This window comes from Biomphalaria glabrata, chromosome 10 (genome assembly GCF_947242115.1).
Source record: "Biomphalaria glabrata chromosome 10, xgBioGlab47.1, whole genome shotgun sequence".
NCBI lineage: Eukaryota > Metazoa > Mollusca > Gastropoda > Planorbidae > Biomphalaria > Biomphalaria glabrata.
Window position 1 is genome coordinate 38,802,766 of NC_074720.1, and position 20,364 is coordinate 38,823,129.

The 20,364-nt window shown below is 32.9% G+C and overlaps 3 protein-coding genes across 7 annotated transcripts in view; 1 reads left to right on the forward strand and 2 right to left on the reverse strand.

Annotated features, from left to right (window-relative positions):
- Positions 1–3,153, forward strand: part of LOC106051058 (uncharacterized) — a 61,953-nt gene extending 58,800 nt beyond the window's left edge. For all 5 annotated transcript variants that reach the window (XR_008780013.1, XR_008780014.1, XM_056043045.1 and 2 more), the window contains one exon: positions 1,956–3,153. Coding sequence is in view for 3 of the 5 variants with exons in the window: in XM_056043045.1 (XP_055899020.1) it covers positions 1,956–2,038 (83 nt within the window). In the remaining 2 variants the exon portion in view is untranslated. The remainder of the gene's footprint in view (positions 1–1,955) is intronic.
- A 534-nt stretch (positions 3,154–3,687) lies between these two features.
- Positions 3,688–7,246, reverse strand: LOC106051062 (sec1 family domain-containing protein 1-like). The gene has a single exon (XM_013206190.2). The coding sequence runs from the start codon at positions 7,203–7,205 to the stop codon at positions 5,295–5,297; it is 1,911 nt and encodes a 636-aa protein (XP_013061644.1). The 5' UTR covers positions 7,206–7,246; the 3' UTR covers positions 3,688–5,294.
- Positions 7,247–8,382: 1,136 nt separating this feature from the next.
- LOC106051054 (protein limb expression 1 homolog) lies at positions 8,383–20,174 on the reverse strand. The gene is made up of 5 exons (XM_056044167.1): positions 20,092–20,174; positions 14,075–14,399; positions 13,136–13,299; positions 12,275–12,415; positions 8,383–11,836 (listed from the first exon to the last, which is right to left on the reverse strand). The coding sequence occupies exons 2-5, from the start codon at positions 14,322–14,324 to the stop codon at positions 11,420–11,422; spliced, it is 972 nt and encodes a 323-aa protein (XP_055900142.1). The 5' UTR covers positions 14,325–14,399; positions 20,092–20,174; the 3' UTR covers positions 8,383–11,419.
- Between the last annotated feature and the right edge of the window lie 190 nt (positions 20,175–20,364).

Sequence of the window (20,364 nt, forward strand, 5' to 3'; positions counted from 1 at the left end):
TCAGGAAAACTTTGCTTCTAAGTCTAAATCTAATGGCCTATCATTAGAATATTATAAAGTGTAACTTAACAGCTGGGAAAAGTGGCACTGGATAGATCCACATGAAGAGCGAGCATTAAAGGAAGGTCCTGGGTTGCGGGTGCCATTCACAATAGGCTACTAAAAGTAGTAGAAAGAAGGGTGAAAGTACAAAGGATTGGCCTCTTTAGTCACACAAGAAGTTGCATCTTTTCATTGTCGTCAATTATTCATCTGTTCTTGAACCAGTTTCCATGGTGTTGCAGTCTTTCCAACTTAACATAGTGGCCGCTCAACAGCACATCAGCAGTCACATTAATGGCATAATCAAAAACCAACTTGACCATCCCGAGGAACACGTCAGAGGTGTCATCTTGAGGAAGGAGAGACTGCTGGCAGAAAAAAACGTGATACCGGATATTGAGTCGCTGCTGCCGAGAATTCGCAGTCGACAGACACACTGAGAAACAACCACATGTTTGGATGTTGGGAGTTATTAAAGAACACGGCTTTACATCACATATCTTAATTCTTAAGTTTCTTCATTACGTCTCGCTTTTCGAGCAATACTAATGGTCAGTTCAACTTGTTGTTTTTTTTTGTTTTCAACCTAAAACGATGTAAAAGCTGCAATGCAAAGAAGAATATCAAAACTGCGCGATACGCGTTCATCGCCAGCTTGTCCATCACGACGGAAAGCAATTCATAGGTAAAGTTATTGACAGTTTCTGCAACCACAGTCAACATTTGCAGCTTTTTGTTTGATCGAAGCATGGGCCTCAGGGATAAAGATAACATTGTTGTACAGTGAATACTTTGTTCACGTGTTTAGTTTCGTATTTTTTTATTTCATGAAAAAAAATGTATTGTTCATTTAATATCGATTAGGTATGAGGGCCCGAATGGGGTGGGGGGGGGCTGTTCTTTTCTTTAATATTATAACAAGAAAGTTGAGAATACGACTTTGAGCCATGTGTGGCAGCTTGCACCCCCCTGCAAAAAATCCTGCGGGCGCCCAAGTTCTCGAAAACGGCTCTAACTATTTTCTTAGTAATTTGAAAGTTGATGTGTATCGTTGGGAAAAGAATTACTAGCTCGTTGGCCACACTGAGTATAAAAAATTTAATCAAAATTATAAGATATGATAATTTTATTGATCCAATCAAATAGAAATTCAGTTTGACTACAATTGACAATATTATATCGATGCAAAATCATGTAATAACTATCACAATCGGAAAAAAGGGACTTATGTGATGCACTAAAAACTGTGTTTAAAATGATAGGCAATAAACAAGCCTCAGTTTATTCTACTTTAGAACTTCACACGGTATAATAAGTCTCTCTTTACATTTTGTTAATTTAATTGCGCAACAAGAGTGGAAAAACCTAGCTGGCTTTAAAAATGTATAGTTTATCAATTCTTTGGTATTCTATTCAAGTGGGTGATCAAAATGCTTGCTATTTATGGATTTACCTCCATTTTATGAAAATCTCCAAGTAAATAAAGTTGTGACTTTCCTTGGAAATGCATAGTTGTTGCTTCACAACGTACATTTTGCTTCATAGATGATCTCTCTTTGTATTTCCAAGCACTTGTTTTAAAAACAAAAGGCTTTGGTATATCATATTTTATAATTGTAATTCTCAAAATTTCATACTTCTGCGTATGGTAGGAAATTAAAAATGTCAGTTTTTCTAAGCTCAGATGATATGTCTTCGCTTAAAGTTGTAAAACCTAATAAAATGTATTTGTAGGCCTATTTATATAGACTATAGACTGACTTTTAGTAGTTTGACATGTTTACATTTGTTTCCAGGCCTAAATTAGCTTTTATTTCATTGGTTGTTATTGTAAAAAACAAAAGTTCGGGTCAGACAAACATGATAGGCTACTATACTACTTTGATACATTTTAAATAATTATTTACTTTCAGTGCCCGTAATTGACAATGATAACCAGAGGAAAATACGTTTGGCGCCAAATCCCAAACGCAAGGGACACTATCGATACTGCTAACATTTGCAGCAGTTTTTCTGCTCTTCACTGACAGTATTAATTCATTATTTTTTTCCTTCTCCATCACATTACGCACAGTATTATATTTAATTCATGAGATTGTTTTAGATTTTATTTTCACTTGTTCACTATGGTTTATAATAGAATAGAATACTTTGTTTAAAATTATTTCTTTATAAGAATGTTTATTTCTTTTTTTTTTTTTTAAAGTATGGCCACTTTGTAGATCTACCTTTGTATTATAATTATTATTTTTAGGTTTTAACACTTGAAATAAACTTATCAGCTTGGTGGATATAAATTAAAGCTAATGAAAGAGAATTCCATAATAGTAATAAAGTTTTTTAGTTTACCGTTTGACAATTACAAGCCCCATGTTCCAGGGCAAATAAAAATGTTTTTAACATCACATCCTGGGCTTTAGATAAAATATTACAAGAAATGTATCAGCTCTTGGTTTATAATTAAGATTTAAAAAAAAAAGAAAAAAAAAAGGGGGAATGACAATACAACCTTATGCTAGTACCATTAGAAGAGATTGCGTGAATCAGCCAGGAAAAGAAATGACTTAGGAGAGTTCAATTGAATTAACACATGGATACTTGTATTTAAATACAGTATTCAGGAGGAGAAAGGTCAAGGACCAAAAAAAAAGTTGGGTTGATTGAGTGAAAACAACACTACCAAGATCCTCCCACTGAACCACAGTTCCACTGCTACATTGGCCCACAACACTTCCCAAGCAAAACTGGGATTGTTAGCCAATTGAAGTTTTTTTTTATTACTGTATTATTTAAGAAAAAAAAAATGATAATTTCCAAGTCCAGAAGTTCACAACTGTCCATGTAATGTTTGAAATCAGTGGAAGTTTTCTTCATCATGTCTTGTACTTGTTAGAGATTGATGAAGGAAAGGCTTTTTTTGTTCTTCATCAGAATACCTTCATATTCCTTTAGTTTTCTCTTCTTGATATTTTTCTTGATAAAAAATAATGTTTGGCACTTTTAAACTGAATTTAAATGTCAAGTAACTTTTATACACCCACATTTCAAAGGGGAAAAAAGTTACATTTTGCAATTTTGTGTGTTGTTTAATGCTAATAAAGTTTTGTTGTTTTTTTTTTCAAAATTATTACTTTTTTCAGTTTTTGCATCACTTATTTGATTCTGTATTTATAATGTAACCTATCAATTGGACTCAGTGTAAGAAATTCTGGTCTAGAATAGATCTAACAGTTAACATAGATGATAGTACAAGAAAGGCTGTCAACACGCTGACTGATCAGTTTTTCTGACAGCAAAATTATCTATCAAAACTTGGAAGAACAGATGATTTACAGTGTACTTAACTTAAGAGAACTGATAGTGACATTTAGCAAAGAACCCAATTTAATTTCATTCAATGTTACCAAGATAACACCAGAATGGGGGAGGGGGTTCAAGATTCTGTAACACTAGTTTCACACTCAGTGTACCAGAATATCAAAAGTTTCAAAGATAAAGATAAAAAGTTAAATATTCTACAATAAAGCTTTAAGTAAAAATACAAACTTCAATTGAAACAAACATAAAATGCTGTACCTGTAAATATCTATTACAAATACAAATATTTATGAACTAGTAATAAACATAGAGTAAATAACAAAATGCTAAGTTTTGTTACCAAGATTAATCCTGAAACATTCACAGTTTCAACATTTTACTCAACAGACGCCAAGCTGTTCAAGGAATACAACATATTGACTCAATGAATGTATATTCTATATCTGCCAATAAATTGTTTGTTTCAAGTAGGTAATTAGAAAAGTGTGCTTAATAAAGTAGGGCATCATCTCAAAGGTTTACTTGCATTGAACTGGACACAATTTTTTAACTATTTTTACTCATTTTTTTCTTTATCAGAGTCAAATTCAAGCCTTCACATAGTGAAAATCTTTAATGTCTGAAATATAGAGATAAAATGTCCAAACAAAATACTAAAGCAAGTACAGTCTTTCATGGAGTAACATAATGTACCTACTAAAATTAATTTAATTTAATCTGCAATCATTAAGACGAGTGAGCTGTACTAAGATTTATTTTTTTTATAAAGTGCCACAAAATGTTTTTTTTTAATGTACAATACATTAGACGGGCAAATATCAGAACAAACTGTATATAAAAGAGAAGAAAAAAACACAACATATATCACAACTGAAAATATGCATAAAAGTAAGTAACAAAAGAAAATTCAACCATAGCCTTAACAATATTTTGTAGGGTGCCTTTAAACCTCAATATTCTTCTATACGAGTTCAAGTGTATTGTACCCAGTACTAAGAAGGATACCGAGTACCATTAACATTGTACCGGTAGTGCTAGTAAATTAACAAATTAGTTAATCAAGTAAGACTATACTGACCTTGTCAGACTTAATATATATATAAAGACTTTGAAATTATTGGGACAAGGCAGTTTGGTTTAGCTGTTTCCGTGACCAATTATTAATGAGGTTGCTGATCAAGAACAATGGCACCCTTTAATATCCCTTAAAATAAAATAAGATATCTCTTAGATTTAAAGCTGGGCCTACAAGGGGCAATTAACTTGATATCCTTGACCATCTCTTTTGGTGCACATCTAACAATAAGCTTAAAATTGTTTGTGAAACTACCTAAAATGTCCAAGCATCATCCACTGTGAGAAAATCCAGTCACACACAGATTTAATTTCTGAAACATTTAGATTAATGGTCGGTAGCTTGACTTCAACATCATACCAAAGAATGATAAACAACAATTAATAATACAGACACCTTCATTTCAGAAGGCAACACAACTTGGACTCTACCAATGAAATTTAAATAAAATCTTAGACATGCTCAAAGTAGACAGTACATGACCCTTGTGAGTTACGTATACTAATGATATAATAAAAAAAGACAATATACCATTGCCCCACACATTTGTTCTTTTCTCACAACTGAGCACTAGCTGAGAATGAATGAAAAAGAAAATTTAATGCTAAGTATCATCTGCTTAAAGTACCATCTATATTCAACTATAATGTCAAATTTGTCTTTTTACAGAAATATTTCAAATACAGTAAATCATTTATATAAAATATTAATATCACATGCTAATCCTCCACAATTTTTTTTAATTTTTAACATCATCAAAACTGAATGGCTTTTTAAAATCAAAGAGCATTACAATTTTATATAGAAGGTGAAATAGAGAGCTAATTAAATTTTTTATAAATTATAAATTTCCTAATAATTAAATTTCCTGACCAAGATGAGATAATTGCTTCAAGAATTGTGAGGCATTAACCAAGTCACTACAACCGTACACAATCTTTTTCGGCATAGAAGGTGTTGATTTAGATTTCACATAATCCATGAGATTTTGAAACTCTATATAGTTACCACCACCAACAATAAAAACATAAGCTTCTTGAAATGGAGTTTTGTTTCTTGGCACAGATGTAGCATCTGCCCTTAACAGTTTTGGATCAAAATAACGAAAGTCTTCACTGTCTGGCAGTGATTTCAAATCCATTAAGGCATCAACAATTCTTGTAGCTGGGAGATTGTGGCCTTTAACTACAAGATTTTTAACCCCTTCCATGACAAATTGAGATCCTTTAGATAACAGTCCAGAAAACATGCTAGTTGAGCTGATGCCACCTCCTGTGTATTGACTAGCTGGAGCCTGCAATTTTGAATAAGATTTCCAACGCCGAACATACTGAACAGCAGAAATATCACAATTGGCACCCTGCAGTGCGACACAGTATTGGTCTATTTCTGCTTCAGACATTGGTGGACCACAAATAAGTGCGATGATGAAAAGACGAACTTTGTCTTCAGGTTTTCCAGCCTCAGGATCAGAAATGATATCCATAAGCGACTTATTTAGAGAGGCTCTGCTCATCATTTTTTCTTCTGTTTCAAAATACGTATCAAGCTTCCTGGCTTTTATTTGCTCCAGTAGAGCAGTGGCTATATTCATGTGCATATCAATAAGACGCTTTTTCTCCAACAGTTCTGGAAGAGATGTAACAGCTGATGTAAGCCTTGCTGTATTGTCTGAAAGCATACTTATTGCAGTATCGTCTTCACCTTCTAATCCTAAAGCAGCCTTTAACTTTTTAACTTCACCTTCTTCTTGCCTATAGTTATTTAATTCTTCCTGAACAGCCTCTGCAACTTCTGGAAATGGGTGGCCCTTTTGAGCCATCCACATTTTATCCCTAGCTGATAAATCATAAACTTTCTTTTTAGTTCTGGGCTTTCTTGCAGGGGAGCTTGCATGGGAGCCATCTTCAATAATTTCCTCTATCTCAATACGATTCAGCTTAAGGTCTAAAACATCATGAGCAAGAGCCTGATAAGTCCATGTATGATGAAGCATTGTGGCCATATCTAGATTACGATCTAAAATAACTAGAAGTGGTCTTTGAAAACTGAACTGCCCTGGAACACCATCAGAAGTAAATAAACTATTCCTGGTATCACGTAAATTCTCTCTAAGTTTTTTATCTAGCTTTTCTGCAACCATTTCTGCTGCATTCCCTTTGGGACAACGAATAATTGGAACAACTCCCATAGTAACAAACACAGAAAATAGACTGTCAACAATGCTTTCCATTATTACATCCATTTCAGTGTCTTTGACATCACCTTTGTTTATGGCATAATATGAAATAGAGTCTCTGTCTTGGTGCCTTAGTGTAAACAATTCATTTTCAAGTGATATAAAGTTTAAATACTGATCAAAAACTTTGCAAACTTGTTGTACTGCATTGGCTTGTAGAGCAGCCTGTGCAATGTCTTCTAATTTCTGTCTAGAAATGGCAGAAATGAAATTAAGATAGTAGGATTCGTAGAGTTGATTTTGGAAATCTCTACAAAGACGCTGGATATTATCTTCGGTTGGCATCACAAAATAAATGGCAGGAACGTCAGGAATAGGGTCGCGATCTGAGTGAAGACTCAAATGCAACGTTACACCCATATCTCTAAGTTCTTTGATAGTCAATAAAGGCGAAATAATATCCTGACCGAATCTATCATAAATAAGAACTTTCCACTGGGGTTCTGCGTTAGTTGCCTTGGTAATTGGCTGGTTAAAATTTAGCATACGCTTTAAAGCATTAATTTGCTTCTCCTGTAAAGAGATCGCCATTTTTGTTGTGTATTTGTTTGATGACAGCGACACACGTGGCACTTCCGCTTCTAACTAAAGGGAGACTACAAGTCTTAAAAATCCAATAGTCATATATCCATCTTAATTTTTGGCCATTTCGACATTCTTATTTTCAATCTTTTTAATTTAAAAAGGTCTATTTATTATCAATATTGTTTATTAGCATATTTGTTGTCGTAACAAGGGAAAAGCTGTGTATAATTTGATTTTTTTTTCTTTTTACTAATCTAAATGTAGATTATATACATAAAATATCTAAACCCCCGAAGTTTGAAATATTGTATAATCCACATTGACTCAACAAAAGTTGTCTATAAATAATAATGAGACTAGATTTATGTTTACGTTTGCAATCCTTTAGACAATAAATTTATGTGCCGATGAATTTGTTGAACAATGGAAATAACCAAAGTTTTGATCAATGTCTAGTACATTGACTTATCTATGTCCATGGTCTAATAGCTAAAGTACCTCTAATATATTTGTCTCTGTCCTAACCCAAGAACATTCCAATCTCCAAACGATTTACCTGGTCAGGAATTTCATTCATTAAATTTTTTAAAAATTGTAGGTTTAAGCATTGTTATTTTAATGTAATGAAGTTGTATGCTTTTTATATGTTAAGCTGAAATGCATAGCCCCTACTCCTCAGTATTAAAGTCTTATTGAGTTTAGGTATGAGTTCTAAGATGTATTGCTTTTCAAGTCAAGGTTTATTATTGACATATGGTCAAAATAATGACTAGAAACCTGCACTCTTGTCAAGAGCCATCAGATCCATAAAGAATGAAATCTTTATAAGAATTAACAGACTGTAGCTGTTAAACCACTGACTTCCACTCCAATTGGAACAGTGTTAATGAAAAATAATAAACAGTCATTCAAATCAAATACTACACAGGATTCATCTTCAAATTTAATTTCATACTAAATTTTTTTTTTTCCACATTGAAAAGTAACAAGTCTAGAAGTACCAAAGAATTTTTATTTTTAAAAGCATAGAATCCTTTAAAAATAAAAAACCTGTGTGGGGCAATGGTTATGCTGGAGGCATATATTCAGTTCATCTCTGATATACCAATTAGACTAATATTGGTATTGTCTTCTGTTGATAACACACTCATTAAAACATCATAACAAAAACAGAAAACTCAGAAAGTCAGCAATTTCTTTTACTTATCTTAAATTATATAGAGAATATATTTATATAAAATGTATTTATTTATTAAAAGAAAATCATTTGTCACAACACTTGAGGTGCATATAAAAAGAACAAAAAATGTAAGGCAGATAAATTGAAATAGTCACAATCCTTATTAAAAATGTCAAAATTCTAAAGAAGAAAAAAAAATACATATATGTAGCTTATATTATAACATATCAACATATATTAAGACAAAGAAATAGTAGATTTCAAATGTGACATTACATTAAAAACTTGTTAAATTCAACTCACTTGCATTAAAAACATTGTTTCAAAGAGTGTTGTTGATCTTGGTTAATAGCTTTAAGTATGGCTATCAACATACATATATCTTTATCAAATAGATATTAAAAAGTGTTGCTTAATCCTTACGTTTTAGACATCACACATTTAAAATGAAAACGATTATGTCCTAGCCTAAAACTCTTACAAGACTGCATGGGTTAACAGTGAGCAGTGTCAGATACAGGGATGTGAAGATAGTTCAAAAACTATTATCATATGGCACATCCACTATGGCTATCACGTTCTTGATGGAATCAACTTGAATTCTGGTGATAATTTTCAAAATATGTCAAAACATTATCATTCTCAGCATACTTTAGTCTGGCACACCCTGGTCAATACATGACCAAGCTTTAGAAAAAAAAACAATTCTCATTTTTAAAGATTTTGTATATTTAAAATATTAAAAGGCATATAAAATGTTTAAAACAATAATATTGACAAGTATTTGTGTGGTAAAACAAGTTTTGTTCTAAAAATAAATAATAAACAAAATAATTCAAGTGATACAGAGAATTTCATATGGTTTCACTATTTCATTCATGTTCAATGGGGGCGTGGTGTCAGAGTGGTTAAGCACTTGGCTTTCGAACCTGTGGTCCTAGGTTCAAATCTTGGTGAAGACTGGGATTTTGAATTTTGGGATTTTCAGGGCACCCCTGAGTTCACCCAACTCTAATGGGTACCTGACTTTAGTTGGGGAAAGTAAAGGCGGTTGGTCGTTGTGCTGGCAATATGACACACTGCTTGTAGAAACAGATGACCTTAACATCATCTGCCCCATAGAATCATGTTCAATACAACAACAGATTCAGAGTGCACAGACTTTCTAATTTAACTGTGCACAAAATAAAAACAAAAAACTATTTCAAACTCAAAACACAACCTGAAAGTATGCTTTGATCCTTTGCTTTTATATTAAACAATATAAAATCTTCTGCTTGTAAAATAGTCATAATGGAAGTAAATAGGAGACAATTATAAAAACAATCCTTCATATTTCTCAGAATGTAGCCTAAGACAAGAATGTTAAGATAGTGAAAAAAAAATCAGCAGTTACAAAAAATAGCCCATCAATAGAGGTAAGGGAGAGGTAATATTGAAGGTAAAAGCCATGGTAGAAAAGAATGTTTTCACTACTTAAGAATGGCCTAGCCAATATATATATATATATTTATTGGTAGATAAAGAAGATACAAACTGTCAGGTGGGAAAAAGTTTCTGAAACACACAAAACATTGAAATCTGCTTTTAAACAGAAATACATAAATACATTTAGGTCACAACCAGAATATCTCAAAATCTATCAAATTGAAACTATAAAATGTTGTTTTATTTATTTTTCCTTAATGCATTTCTCTTTAAACTGTTAAATTAATAACATGCCATAAAAGATTCTGCCACTATTTGAAGTTAGTGCTTTAGAAAATATTTTTTTTTGTAAAATATTAGATACATTCTCAACAACATGAAAAAATTAAACATAAATCCATGAGTGCTGAAAGTAGTGAAGAGATTAAAAAGTACAAAATGAATGTTTCAAAAATTTGTTTCTGTTCATTTAAAAAAATTTGTATTGTATTTTAAAAGGCTAGTAGGTGTAACAATTATTGTTTAAAATATATAGGATTAAAATAATTCATTTAGTGAATCTCAAACAGGCAATCATAGGTCATTATAATACCATATTGTTATATACAGTTCAGGACACAATTTATAAGAATTAATACAATTAAATAGCAAACACAATTGCATAAACATTTTTAAAAAAATGTTCTAATTAATATAAAGATTAACCTGTAATCTTCTTATTCAAAAAAGGAATTATTATAGTGCTATTTATTGTTTAACTACAATTAACACTTTCTAAAGAACAAACTGATTTTTTATAATTGTTCTTAGGGAAAGTTGTTGTTTTTTTTAACACTAACTGTAATTATTTATGAGCTAATATTTGATATAATATCACACAATTGATTTTCAGTATTTGCCATTATATAAGCATCTAGTCTACATAACATATAGAAAATATACAAAACAAAATTAATGATCACATGTGTACAACTTTGAGTTTGATTTATCATTGTTATGGATATGAATACTCTCAGGTGAAAATAAATGGTTAAACCACAGTAGAACATTAACACTTTGGATAACTGGTCATCTTTAAGTTAACCTCACATGTACTTTAGAGTCTACCATCTCTTCGTTTGTTTGTTTTTTGAATGGCCCAACAATGAGTCTATATCAGAATTTTGATATAGACGACAGAAATGTCTTTGACATTGTCAGTGATCAACTTTTATGCAGCTGTACATTTTTCTACCCAGTCATTTAATTGTAGCTATTTTAAAGAGTCGGGTGTGCTGAAAGCATCCTTTAATCAGGGTTTAATTTACAATTAAAGTGTGACCTCTCTGTTGGAACTTATCTCCATATATTACATTACAATAATGATCTACTGTGATGTAGTTTAAATAACAAAATTTCAGTAATTGTGAATAAGAGATTCCCTTTAAGTTTTTATGTAACACATGATGAACAACCATTAATACAACATCCTTATGATTTTAAAAAGGTATGAATAATGAAATGAACTCAAGTTTAACAAGAAACTTGCATAAATAAACAGCTGCTTCAACTGGCCACAACCAATAACAAATGTAGTTCTTCAGATTTGAAACAAATACTAGAGGCAAACTTATTAGGCAATAGTTTCACCATTGGGACTTATCTGACTCAATGCTAGAACCAGAATATCCCTTTTCTCTTTATAAAAGCGAAGCTCCCGTCCAGCTAGCCTGGCACCCTCCAGATCTTTTTCTGCCACTTCCAGCTCATTAGCAATTATGTCTGGGGACTCCTGTTCTCTGGCTATCCAGTCTAACGCCATCTGAGATCTCATGTCATCATCAAGGGCCCTGTGAGAATAATGGGCAAGCACTTCCTGGCGTGAACAGTTCCTTTCTCGCATGGCCTTCAGGCTCCCATTCCAGTGTAAAAGTTGGAATACTGTCATGAGTTCCTGGAACTCTAGCATGGATCTCCCACGATTGGCTTCCAGCATAAACTTAAAGGCACCTATTCCTGTGCTTGGATTCTCTGCATCTGATGTCGTGCCCTAAGTGTAAATAAAAAAATAAATAATCAAAAACATTTTAAAGCATTGAAGAAAACTTTTTTTTTTAATGATGAGATTGAAAGTTGGAATAAATGATATACACATGAAGATTTCCAAAACAAGAGCCTGTGATAAATATTTAGAATCTTCTAGCCCAACAAAAAGTCAAACAAAAAAGCTAAAAAAAAAAGAACAATGTAAATCTTCTCTCTCAAAAAGAAGGTAAAAGAAAGTAAGAGAGACTAAGGAAAACATGGATAAAAAAAAGCTGAAGCAAGAAAGCATTTCAACAGGCCGAGGTTAATGTAAGATTCAAAAAATTTAAAAATGATCTGTAAAAAAAAAATAATATTGCCAAAATATATTTAGTCAATGAATATTTATGAGACATTATTTTACGCTTAACATGAACAATAATCACATTCATCTTGGTCTCACCTGAAATGAAGTCACAGCATCTGCAATGGCCTTCTCAATAAATTCATCTGTAATTTTTCTGGAGGGATGCTCATTAAAAACTGAATTCATCAAAGCTATCTTGGCTGCACTCCGCCTGGCTTCAGCTTTAGTGTTACAGATCTAAATAAAAAGAAAGAATTAACAACATTAATTGCATGCAAATAAATGAAGAAAAAAAAATGACAGTGTACAGCATTTTACCATGGACATCAGGATTGGAGGTGAAAAACTGATGGCATTTTCAGAGCTATTGTCTCAGATGAAGAAACCAGACCTGAATTTCTGACCAGAATTGAACAGTTGACAGCAGCACCTGGAAATCTCAAGACAATTGGAAAAGACAAAAGCATGGACCTCAGCACAAAAAAATCAGAAAGATACACTCCTTGGTCATGACAACATTCCAATGCATGCAAATCTTGGATTCTAAATGTAGAGTTAAATAGGAAGATCCAAGCCATAGAATTAAGATGTTACAGAAGATCCTACGGATCACATACAAAGACCTTGTTACAAACTCAGAAATCTGAAACAGGATCACAAAGATGATTGGCCCCATGAAAACATTATGACCACTGTCATGTGAAGGTAAGATAGAAGGGCTATACAATGAGATCACCAAGGGCTCACAAAGACTTTTCTGAAGGAACATTATTAGGGAAGAGAAAGAACAGGTCTAAGTTTGACCTATATTATATCACAGTTCCATGAAGTTATGATGTAATAAGATGTGAATTTCATCAACTTAAAATGTACTGATGATATGAAAGAGACTTGAATGTCTCAATTATTCCACAATAGCATGCTAAAAAATTAAATTATAATTTAGACATATATTACCTGGAAACTTCCAAAACAACTGCCGCCAGGCAAGCTAACATAACATACAAAGGGTGGGGTAGTGGCAGGCTGGGACTCATAGACAACTAGAGCACCATTGGTCAAGTCTGCGCCTCTTTCAAGTTTCATTTGCCAGAACTCTTGCAATGCTTCCACCACATTGACTGGAAGAGAACATACATTTAATGTTATAGGCCTAATTTGATTGCAATAGTACTATATTTATAAGTACTATATGTACAAAGCAACCGCTCCTTCATTTATATTAATTTTTTTAATGTACTAATTAACTTTTTCAAATGAAACATACTGGTATAAATTTTGTGCAGTTTGTAAAAAAAAGGAAAAAAAAAAAGGTTTTTAATATACATTTTTTTTTCTAACTTTTATTTACCCAGTAAATATTTTAGTATTGACAAACTTTCTTATCCAATGCTATCATTTCTATGTGGACAGTAGGTTGAAATGGATTCCAACTACTGGTCCCCAAGGCCAATAACACAGAAACATAGGTATTAATGATAAAAAAAAATAACATTAAGTCATACTGACTGGCAAAACTTAGAAATGGGGTAAAAGGAGAGAAATATGTGATACATGATGGAATAGGGGCTGGAATAGACAAACATCCATAAAAAGGCTAAAAGATTCTAGAAATAACAAATCAGCCTTTGGGTCAGGATTTTGTGATTTTACCTTCACAAAAGAGATACAAGACACAGATGGCAAAGACAAACAGACACAAAAACTCTTTTGTTCCCCTGGCAATCAAATCATTAAATAGAAACAATCTGATATAAACTTTTCACATGTAAATTTTGAGTGAGTCTGGTGTGAATGTACATTATCATTACATTCAGTCATGGCTTAGATTTGAGACAATATGATAACAGCTTTTGACTAAAGATCACACCATTCAATTAATTCTAGTATATTTACCTCTGCCGTGGCCATGCGTATGCTTTGCGAAACTGTTTACAACAGCATCCACTGCTTCTTTTAAAACCGTTTTGGCTTTGGCATCATTCATTGGCCCAGCATGGGCACTGGCATGAACCGAAGCTGCTGCATCTGCAGCCACTGTGGCCATATTGTGAGGTGTATAGTGCATCTGTGTTGTTTGTTGGTTTTTGCCAGTATTGACCCGCTGAGAAGGCAATGATTTGTTAGTCCCAGCGGTCATTTCCATTTTGTAATTTGTTACTTCCTCCGCTGTTCTGATCTCAAATTAATTCACATGTTCATAACAATGTTTTAAACAGATCTGAAAACAAAATTCAACTTATTTTATGTTGCCTGATTAAACCAAGTTCACACATACAATGAAACATGACATGTTACATGTCACCTAGTGCTGTTAGAGCATGGAATGGGTTTCCTGAATCAACCGGAAAACAAATGACTTGCAGAATTTAAGGCTTTTGATTAAAATTCATGACTAGATTAGACCTAGGGATACAATTAGTAGTTAGTAGGACACAATCATCTTCTTTTTAGAAGTAATGTCTGTATTTTAAAAGACATAAACATAATAAGATAATATAAAAGGTTAGACTAGTATTATTTATTATCACTGACACTAGATCTACTTGATTAGTAGATGATGAGATCATTAGTTACTTAGTACTAGTCTAGACTCTAGTCTAGATCTCTTAGACTTGGACATATTAGATCTAGTCATTTGTCAATAAGTTTGAATAAGTCTTAGTAGATCTAGATTCTAGTACGGTACTTAGTCTTAGACTTAAACTAAAATCTATTATTCTATGTATAGATTAGAATTGATTAGATCTAGAATCCTAGAGCCTAGATTATCTAGAACAATAATAGTTACTAGATCTACTATCTAGATCTAGAATCTAAATCTAGACTCTAGACTAGAGTGACCTAAGAGTCTCAAGATCATCTATGTCTTTGAGTATGACTATGAACTATGAGTAGGCTGCTCAATAGTATGAGTGAGTCAGTATGAGTATGAGACTACAAACACACTACTACTACTTGATCTACTACTTCTTAGTACTAGACTACTAGCCTAGTTCTAAATTTATTTTCTAAATCTAGATTCTAGAATCTCTAGATAATCATAACATAATGATAATCTAGATTCTAGATCTATAACTATAGTTAGTAGTATATTATATAATATTGTTACGAATCTCACTATTCAGGCTCTCTGCAAACTGCACCTTACACCACCAACTTAAAGAACTTGACAACTCAGGGCTCCAAAATAACTTAACACTTTAATAGTTGAATAAATCTGCGCCAATACTGTACAATGGGCAAAACGTAGACTACAAATATCTCTCCGATAACACCGTACTGCCGAATCAACTCTTGCACTGGCCTCTCCGTCTCGTTCTGGGCTTGCACTGGGTTCAACAGTTCAGGACTGACTTCACACACTTGGGCTCGATGTGTCGGACTCGATCACAGACCAAGATCAAGACGCCGGTCGTCTCAACTGTACTTGACAGTACTCCGCACTGAACCGTCGTAATGCTCCGTACAGAACCACACCGTTGAACTGTGCTGTAGTCGACCGTGTTCTGAACTCCTGTCGTGAACCCGCTTCCTGAACCTTCTCTTGTGAACCGTCTTGACTGCGACACCTCCGCTCTTTATATAGGGTCCCTACTGGCCTTATAGAACCGGACAGAACGACGCTCGACCTTTCTAGGTGGTCAGATGACTACAATTCTCGTGACGCTAATGAGCTCTGTTCACGACGGCGATTCTTCCCGAACCCTCTTGTTGACACTCGTCTCGGCCGATCGTCGTACTCGTCACGGTTGACCGCTCGTCTAGCGCTGGCCTGGGGCGATTTGTGTTGACTGACTACACTCACACCACTACCCCCATCTGTGCCACCACCAGGTTTATAACACTGCCCCCTCCTTAGATCTGTCCGTCCCGGGCAGATTCAACCTCATGACATTGGCTGTGAAATTTCATCGCTGTAGGTGGGGGTCGATCGGTGGCAGTTGGCTTGCGTCTTGAGCTTAATGGGGCCATCCATGTTGCAGTCAGCAATGGTCGCTTCCTTCTTCTCCTCCAGTTTGCCTTGACCTGGTTGCCTCGCCGTCGTGCTTTCATCGCCATCCACGTGGAACTCAGAAAACGTTTTCTTCTCCTCCAGTTAGCCTTCATCTGGTTGTATCGACCTCGTGATCGCATGGTCATCCATATTGCACTCAGCAAAAGTCGCCTTCTTCTTCTTCTCCGCCAGTTGGTCTTCATGTGGCTGCAGTTATTTCTTGGTAGAATCACAATGCACGTTGGACTACGCAAACGCCGCCTTCTTCTTTTCCTCCAGTCAGTACTTGAAAGTACTCCGCACTGAACCGTCGTAATGCTCCGTACAGAACCACACCGTTGAACTGTGCTGTAGTCGACCGTGTTCTGAACCCCTGTCGTGAACCGTCTTGACTGTGACACCTCCGCTCTTTATATAGGGTCCCTACTGGCCTTCTAGAACCGGACAGAATGTCGCTGGACGTTTCTAGCTTCGCCACATGACAACATTCCTCATGACGCTCATGAGCTCTGTTCACAGCGGCGATCCTTCCCAAACCGTCATGTTGACACTCGTCTCGGCTGACCGTCGTAGCTCGTCATGGTTGACCGCTCGTCTAGCGCTGGCCTGGGGCGATTTGCGTCGGCTGACTACACACACACCACTACCTCCATCTGTGCCACCACCAGGTTTATAACAATATTTATAATCTTAGAATAGATTATAGATCTACACAATATATTAATTATATACTCTAGGAATTATAACAGTAACAGATTAACTACAACACTCAAAATTAAGTGGTGAACATTATAACACTAACAGTCAACAGAACTCTAGGCTCTATCGAGTCTATCAGTGATCAGGATCAGTCTATCATTTAGAATTTAGTCTATGACTATGATGAGTTATGAGTATCAGTATGATACTCAACTAAGTATCTTGGATCTTCTTTTTTATTATTTAATACTTAACTTTAGTTTTACTAGATCTAAGTTAATTTAAAGTTTTAGTCTTAATTTTACTATTTTTAGATCTGTGTAGACAGTGTAGTCACAGTGTTGAGTGTAGTGTATCTTTTTTTTTTTTATTTATATTTTAGTGAGTTCGAAATCCGCGTATAAACACCGGAAGTAGTATTCCATTTTTCATATAAAACCTGCATAGGTCCATAAACGTTGGTATTTTGAATTTCATAGTAAAATTACATTTTTATTTTTTTTTGTACAAAATTTGTGCTCAATGTGCTCTAGAATGTTAATATTTTCAAATGGCATGTCCCGATTATTCCATTGTTGGCTTGTTTTTATTAAAATGAAGATCAAATGACTGCATATTTTTTTTTTATGTTTGTCAATTGAAATAATCCGTGTTTCATCCTTTTTAAAAGAGGCTCATCTGGGTAATTACTTAAAGATTCGTAATTGATAACTTAGAAGCATATTTTCAATCAGATTTAATTAGAAAAACGTCTTCGAGTGAAGTCCTCTCGATTCACTCAAATATGTGACCAATTATCGATAGTTGACATTTTTCAGCACTGAACACTATATTTTTGGACAAGTTGGCAGAAACAAAATTATCCATGAAAACAAGAGCTTTGCTAAAACATATATACATCCATCACTGTCAGTACGTATTTAAATCCATCTCAATCGGCCCCCTATTTATAACCATCTATGATTTGAATAATTTCTTTTTAAAAGCAATTGATTAATCTAAATATGAAATTAATTATTTTTACATAAGGTTAAATAATTTTCTAATTATTCCAATTCAATACAATATATGATTTAATGTAATCTATACAATTTTAAAAAATTCTTATTCATCTTTTAAATAAGTTTGTACCACTAGTCATTGGTAATGTTCATAGAATTTAAGCTTTGTTTGCATCATATAATTATCAACTACTCTAGTTAGGTTATTATTATTTCACTATAATTTTTTTTTACTATTATTATTATTATATTTTATTACTATTAATTTTAAGATTTTTTGATTAAAATATTATATAGCTATTATTGTTAAATACAAAAATATAAGAAATTGAATTACATTTTTAAAGGCAATACTAAGGTTTGTTTTTCACATTTAGGTGAAACATCAAGGACACTTTACACTGCATTAAAAATTGCTAGATGCACCAGAGTTTCTATTTAACTCTCAGATTAATGCTTTTAGTTGTCCTCTAAATTAATTATCAAATCATGATATCTCTACTGTTAGTAAACTCCACTCAATTTTTAAATCAAACTATACCTCAGTCTACACTGGGCATATTAATGAGTTTCTCATTACAAAGGGATTTATCAGGCCCATTAGTATGTATAAAAAAATGTGCTTCACCACAATACTTGGGCTGAAAGAATCTTAGGTTTTTTAATTTATTATCATGAAAAGCACCAAATGCTAAAATGGCTATTTTTAGATGGTAAGACAAAAGTCAATGGCAACAACGCTTGCATTATCTTTGCACTAAAAAAGAAATGAGCAAGACATAAATTTTCTTTTTGTTTACCAAGAAAAAGATGTGGGGAAATTATTATTGCACTAAAAAAGAGATGAGCAAGAGATAAATTTTCTTTTTGTTTACCAAGAAAAAGATGTGGGGAAATTATTATGGATTAATTAATTTAGTGTGGACAGATGAGCAAGAAATGAAATGGCAAATGAAATAAAAGCTGCTTTGAAAGATGTTGGTGTGCCTATTCTTAAAGAAAATATATTGTTTACAACAGCAAATAATCTAAGAATCTGTGAGATTACCCATAGCCTATTAGAAAAATTATGGATGATGCTGAGATTATAATTATTCTTTAATTGTGATAATATTTTACATTTCCTTAAATGTATTTTAATTTTATTTGATTGATTTGCTGATGTCTGTTATGATTGTAAATATGCTTATTTTATTTCCAAAAAAACAACAACAAACATTTGTTGCAATAAAAAAAATCTATTTTGATTAATAATCAACCCATAAAATAGAAAAGCTAGACATTTTTCTTATATAAAATCATGCATTAGGTATTAATATTTAGAATGCATCTATTCTTTTCATAATATTAATTATGTTCTTCATTAACTTGTGTTGCAGATTTGATATAGATTGAAAAATTATTTACTTCATTCTTCAAAAATTGCTTAAAATCAAAGCACTACTTTTCAATTTTTTAAATAATATTTTCAGCATAATAATTAATTCATACTTTAAAAGAATAGATACCAGACACTTAAATAAAAAAAAAATTCTCTTTCAAGATTTAAATCTTTCAAAATGAATTTTTATCAAACATAAATCATAAGTACTTTTCAATTACAAATAGTGTTTTACTATATATTCATTAAGAGTACACTTATATTTCTTTAAATAATAATTATTAATCCTATCAATACATTCAAAATTGATTCAATGTTACATGCAATAAAGAGAAACTCAAAACAAAATTAGAAAAAAATTGAGGATCATTCTTGTCACAAAATTAGATAAATTGGCAGCACAAACAAAAAAATACTCTTGACCTATTTCAAAGTTTGATTCAACTTCCGGTAGTGAACAGAAATGACATGGATCTAAAAAATCAAGACTTTCCCCCTCTCAAATAAAAATTAATATCTCCACTTCCACTTGTCATACAATTATAAATTTAGTATGGTTGGAAATATTTTTTCAAGCCCTATTCAACCATATAGGTTTTATTAGAATATTGTGAGTTTGAATTTTTTATCGAACTACCTAATATTATATCATTTATTAAAGACTATTTTAGTCTATTAAGTCTATAGATTATAGATCTACTTGTAGAGCTAGAAATACCAAAATATATAGATCTATATAGTCGTCTGATATATGTCTAGATCTAGACCTAATAAAATTATCTAAATTTCTAGTCTATATCACTACCTAGATTCTAGATCTAGACCTAGACCTTACTTTTTCTCTGTTTATGTCTTGGGCTGGGGAGGTGACTGAACTTCCTGGTCTATTGAAATACAGAGCTAAATCAGTAACATCCGCTATTATTACGGCAATAAGGAGAAATAAACTGATTCTCTTATCAACATCTGCGTTTTTTTTTATTTGTTTGTTTTTTTTTGCTGTTATGCACTTTATAAATAGATCTATATAGGTCTAACATTTTTTTTGTCGTTTTCTATATATTGTTTCAAAATGTTCAACAATGAGTGAAAAATGTAATTGTACATG

What these genes read in the sequence shown, in the direction of transcription:
- LOC106051054 (XM_056044167.1), bottom strand. Translation starts at nt 14,324, where the DNA reads ATGGAAATGACCGCTGGGACTAACAAATCATTGCCTTCTCAGCGGGTC. An exon ending in GTTGTTTTGGAAGTTTCCAG is followed by an intron (nt 12,416 to 13,135) that starts GTAATATATGTC and finishes CTTTTTATTTAG; the next exon opens with ATCTGTAACACTAAAGCTGA. An exon ending in ATGCTGTGACTTCATTTCAG is followed by an intron (nt 11,837 to 12,274) that starts GTGAGACCAAGA and finishes ATTTACACTTAG; the next exon opens with GGCACGACATCAGATGCAGA.
- LOC106051062 (XM_013206190.2), bottom strand. Translation starts at nt 7,205, where the DNA reads ATGGCGATCTCTTTACAGGAGAAGCAAATTAATGCTTTAAAGCGTATG.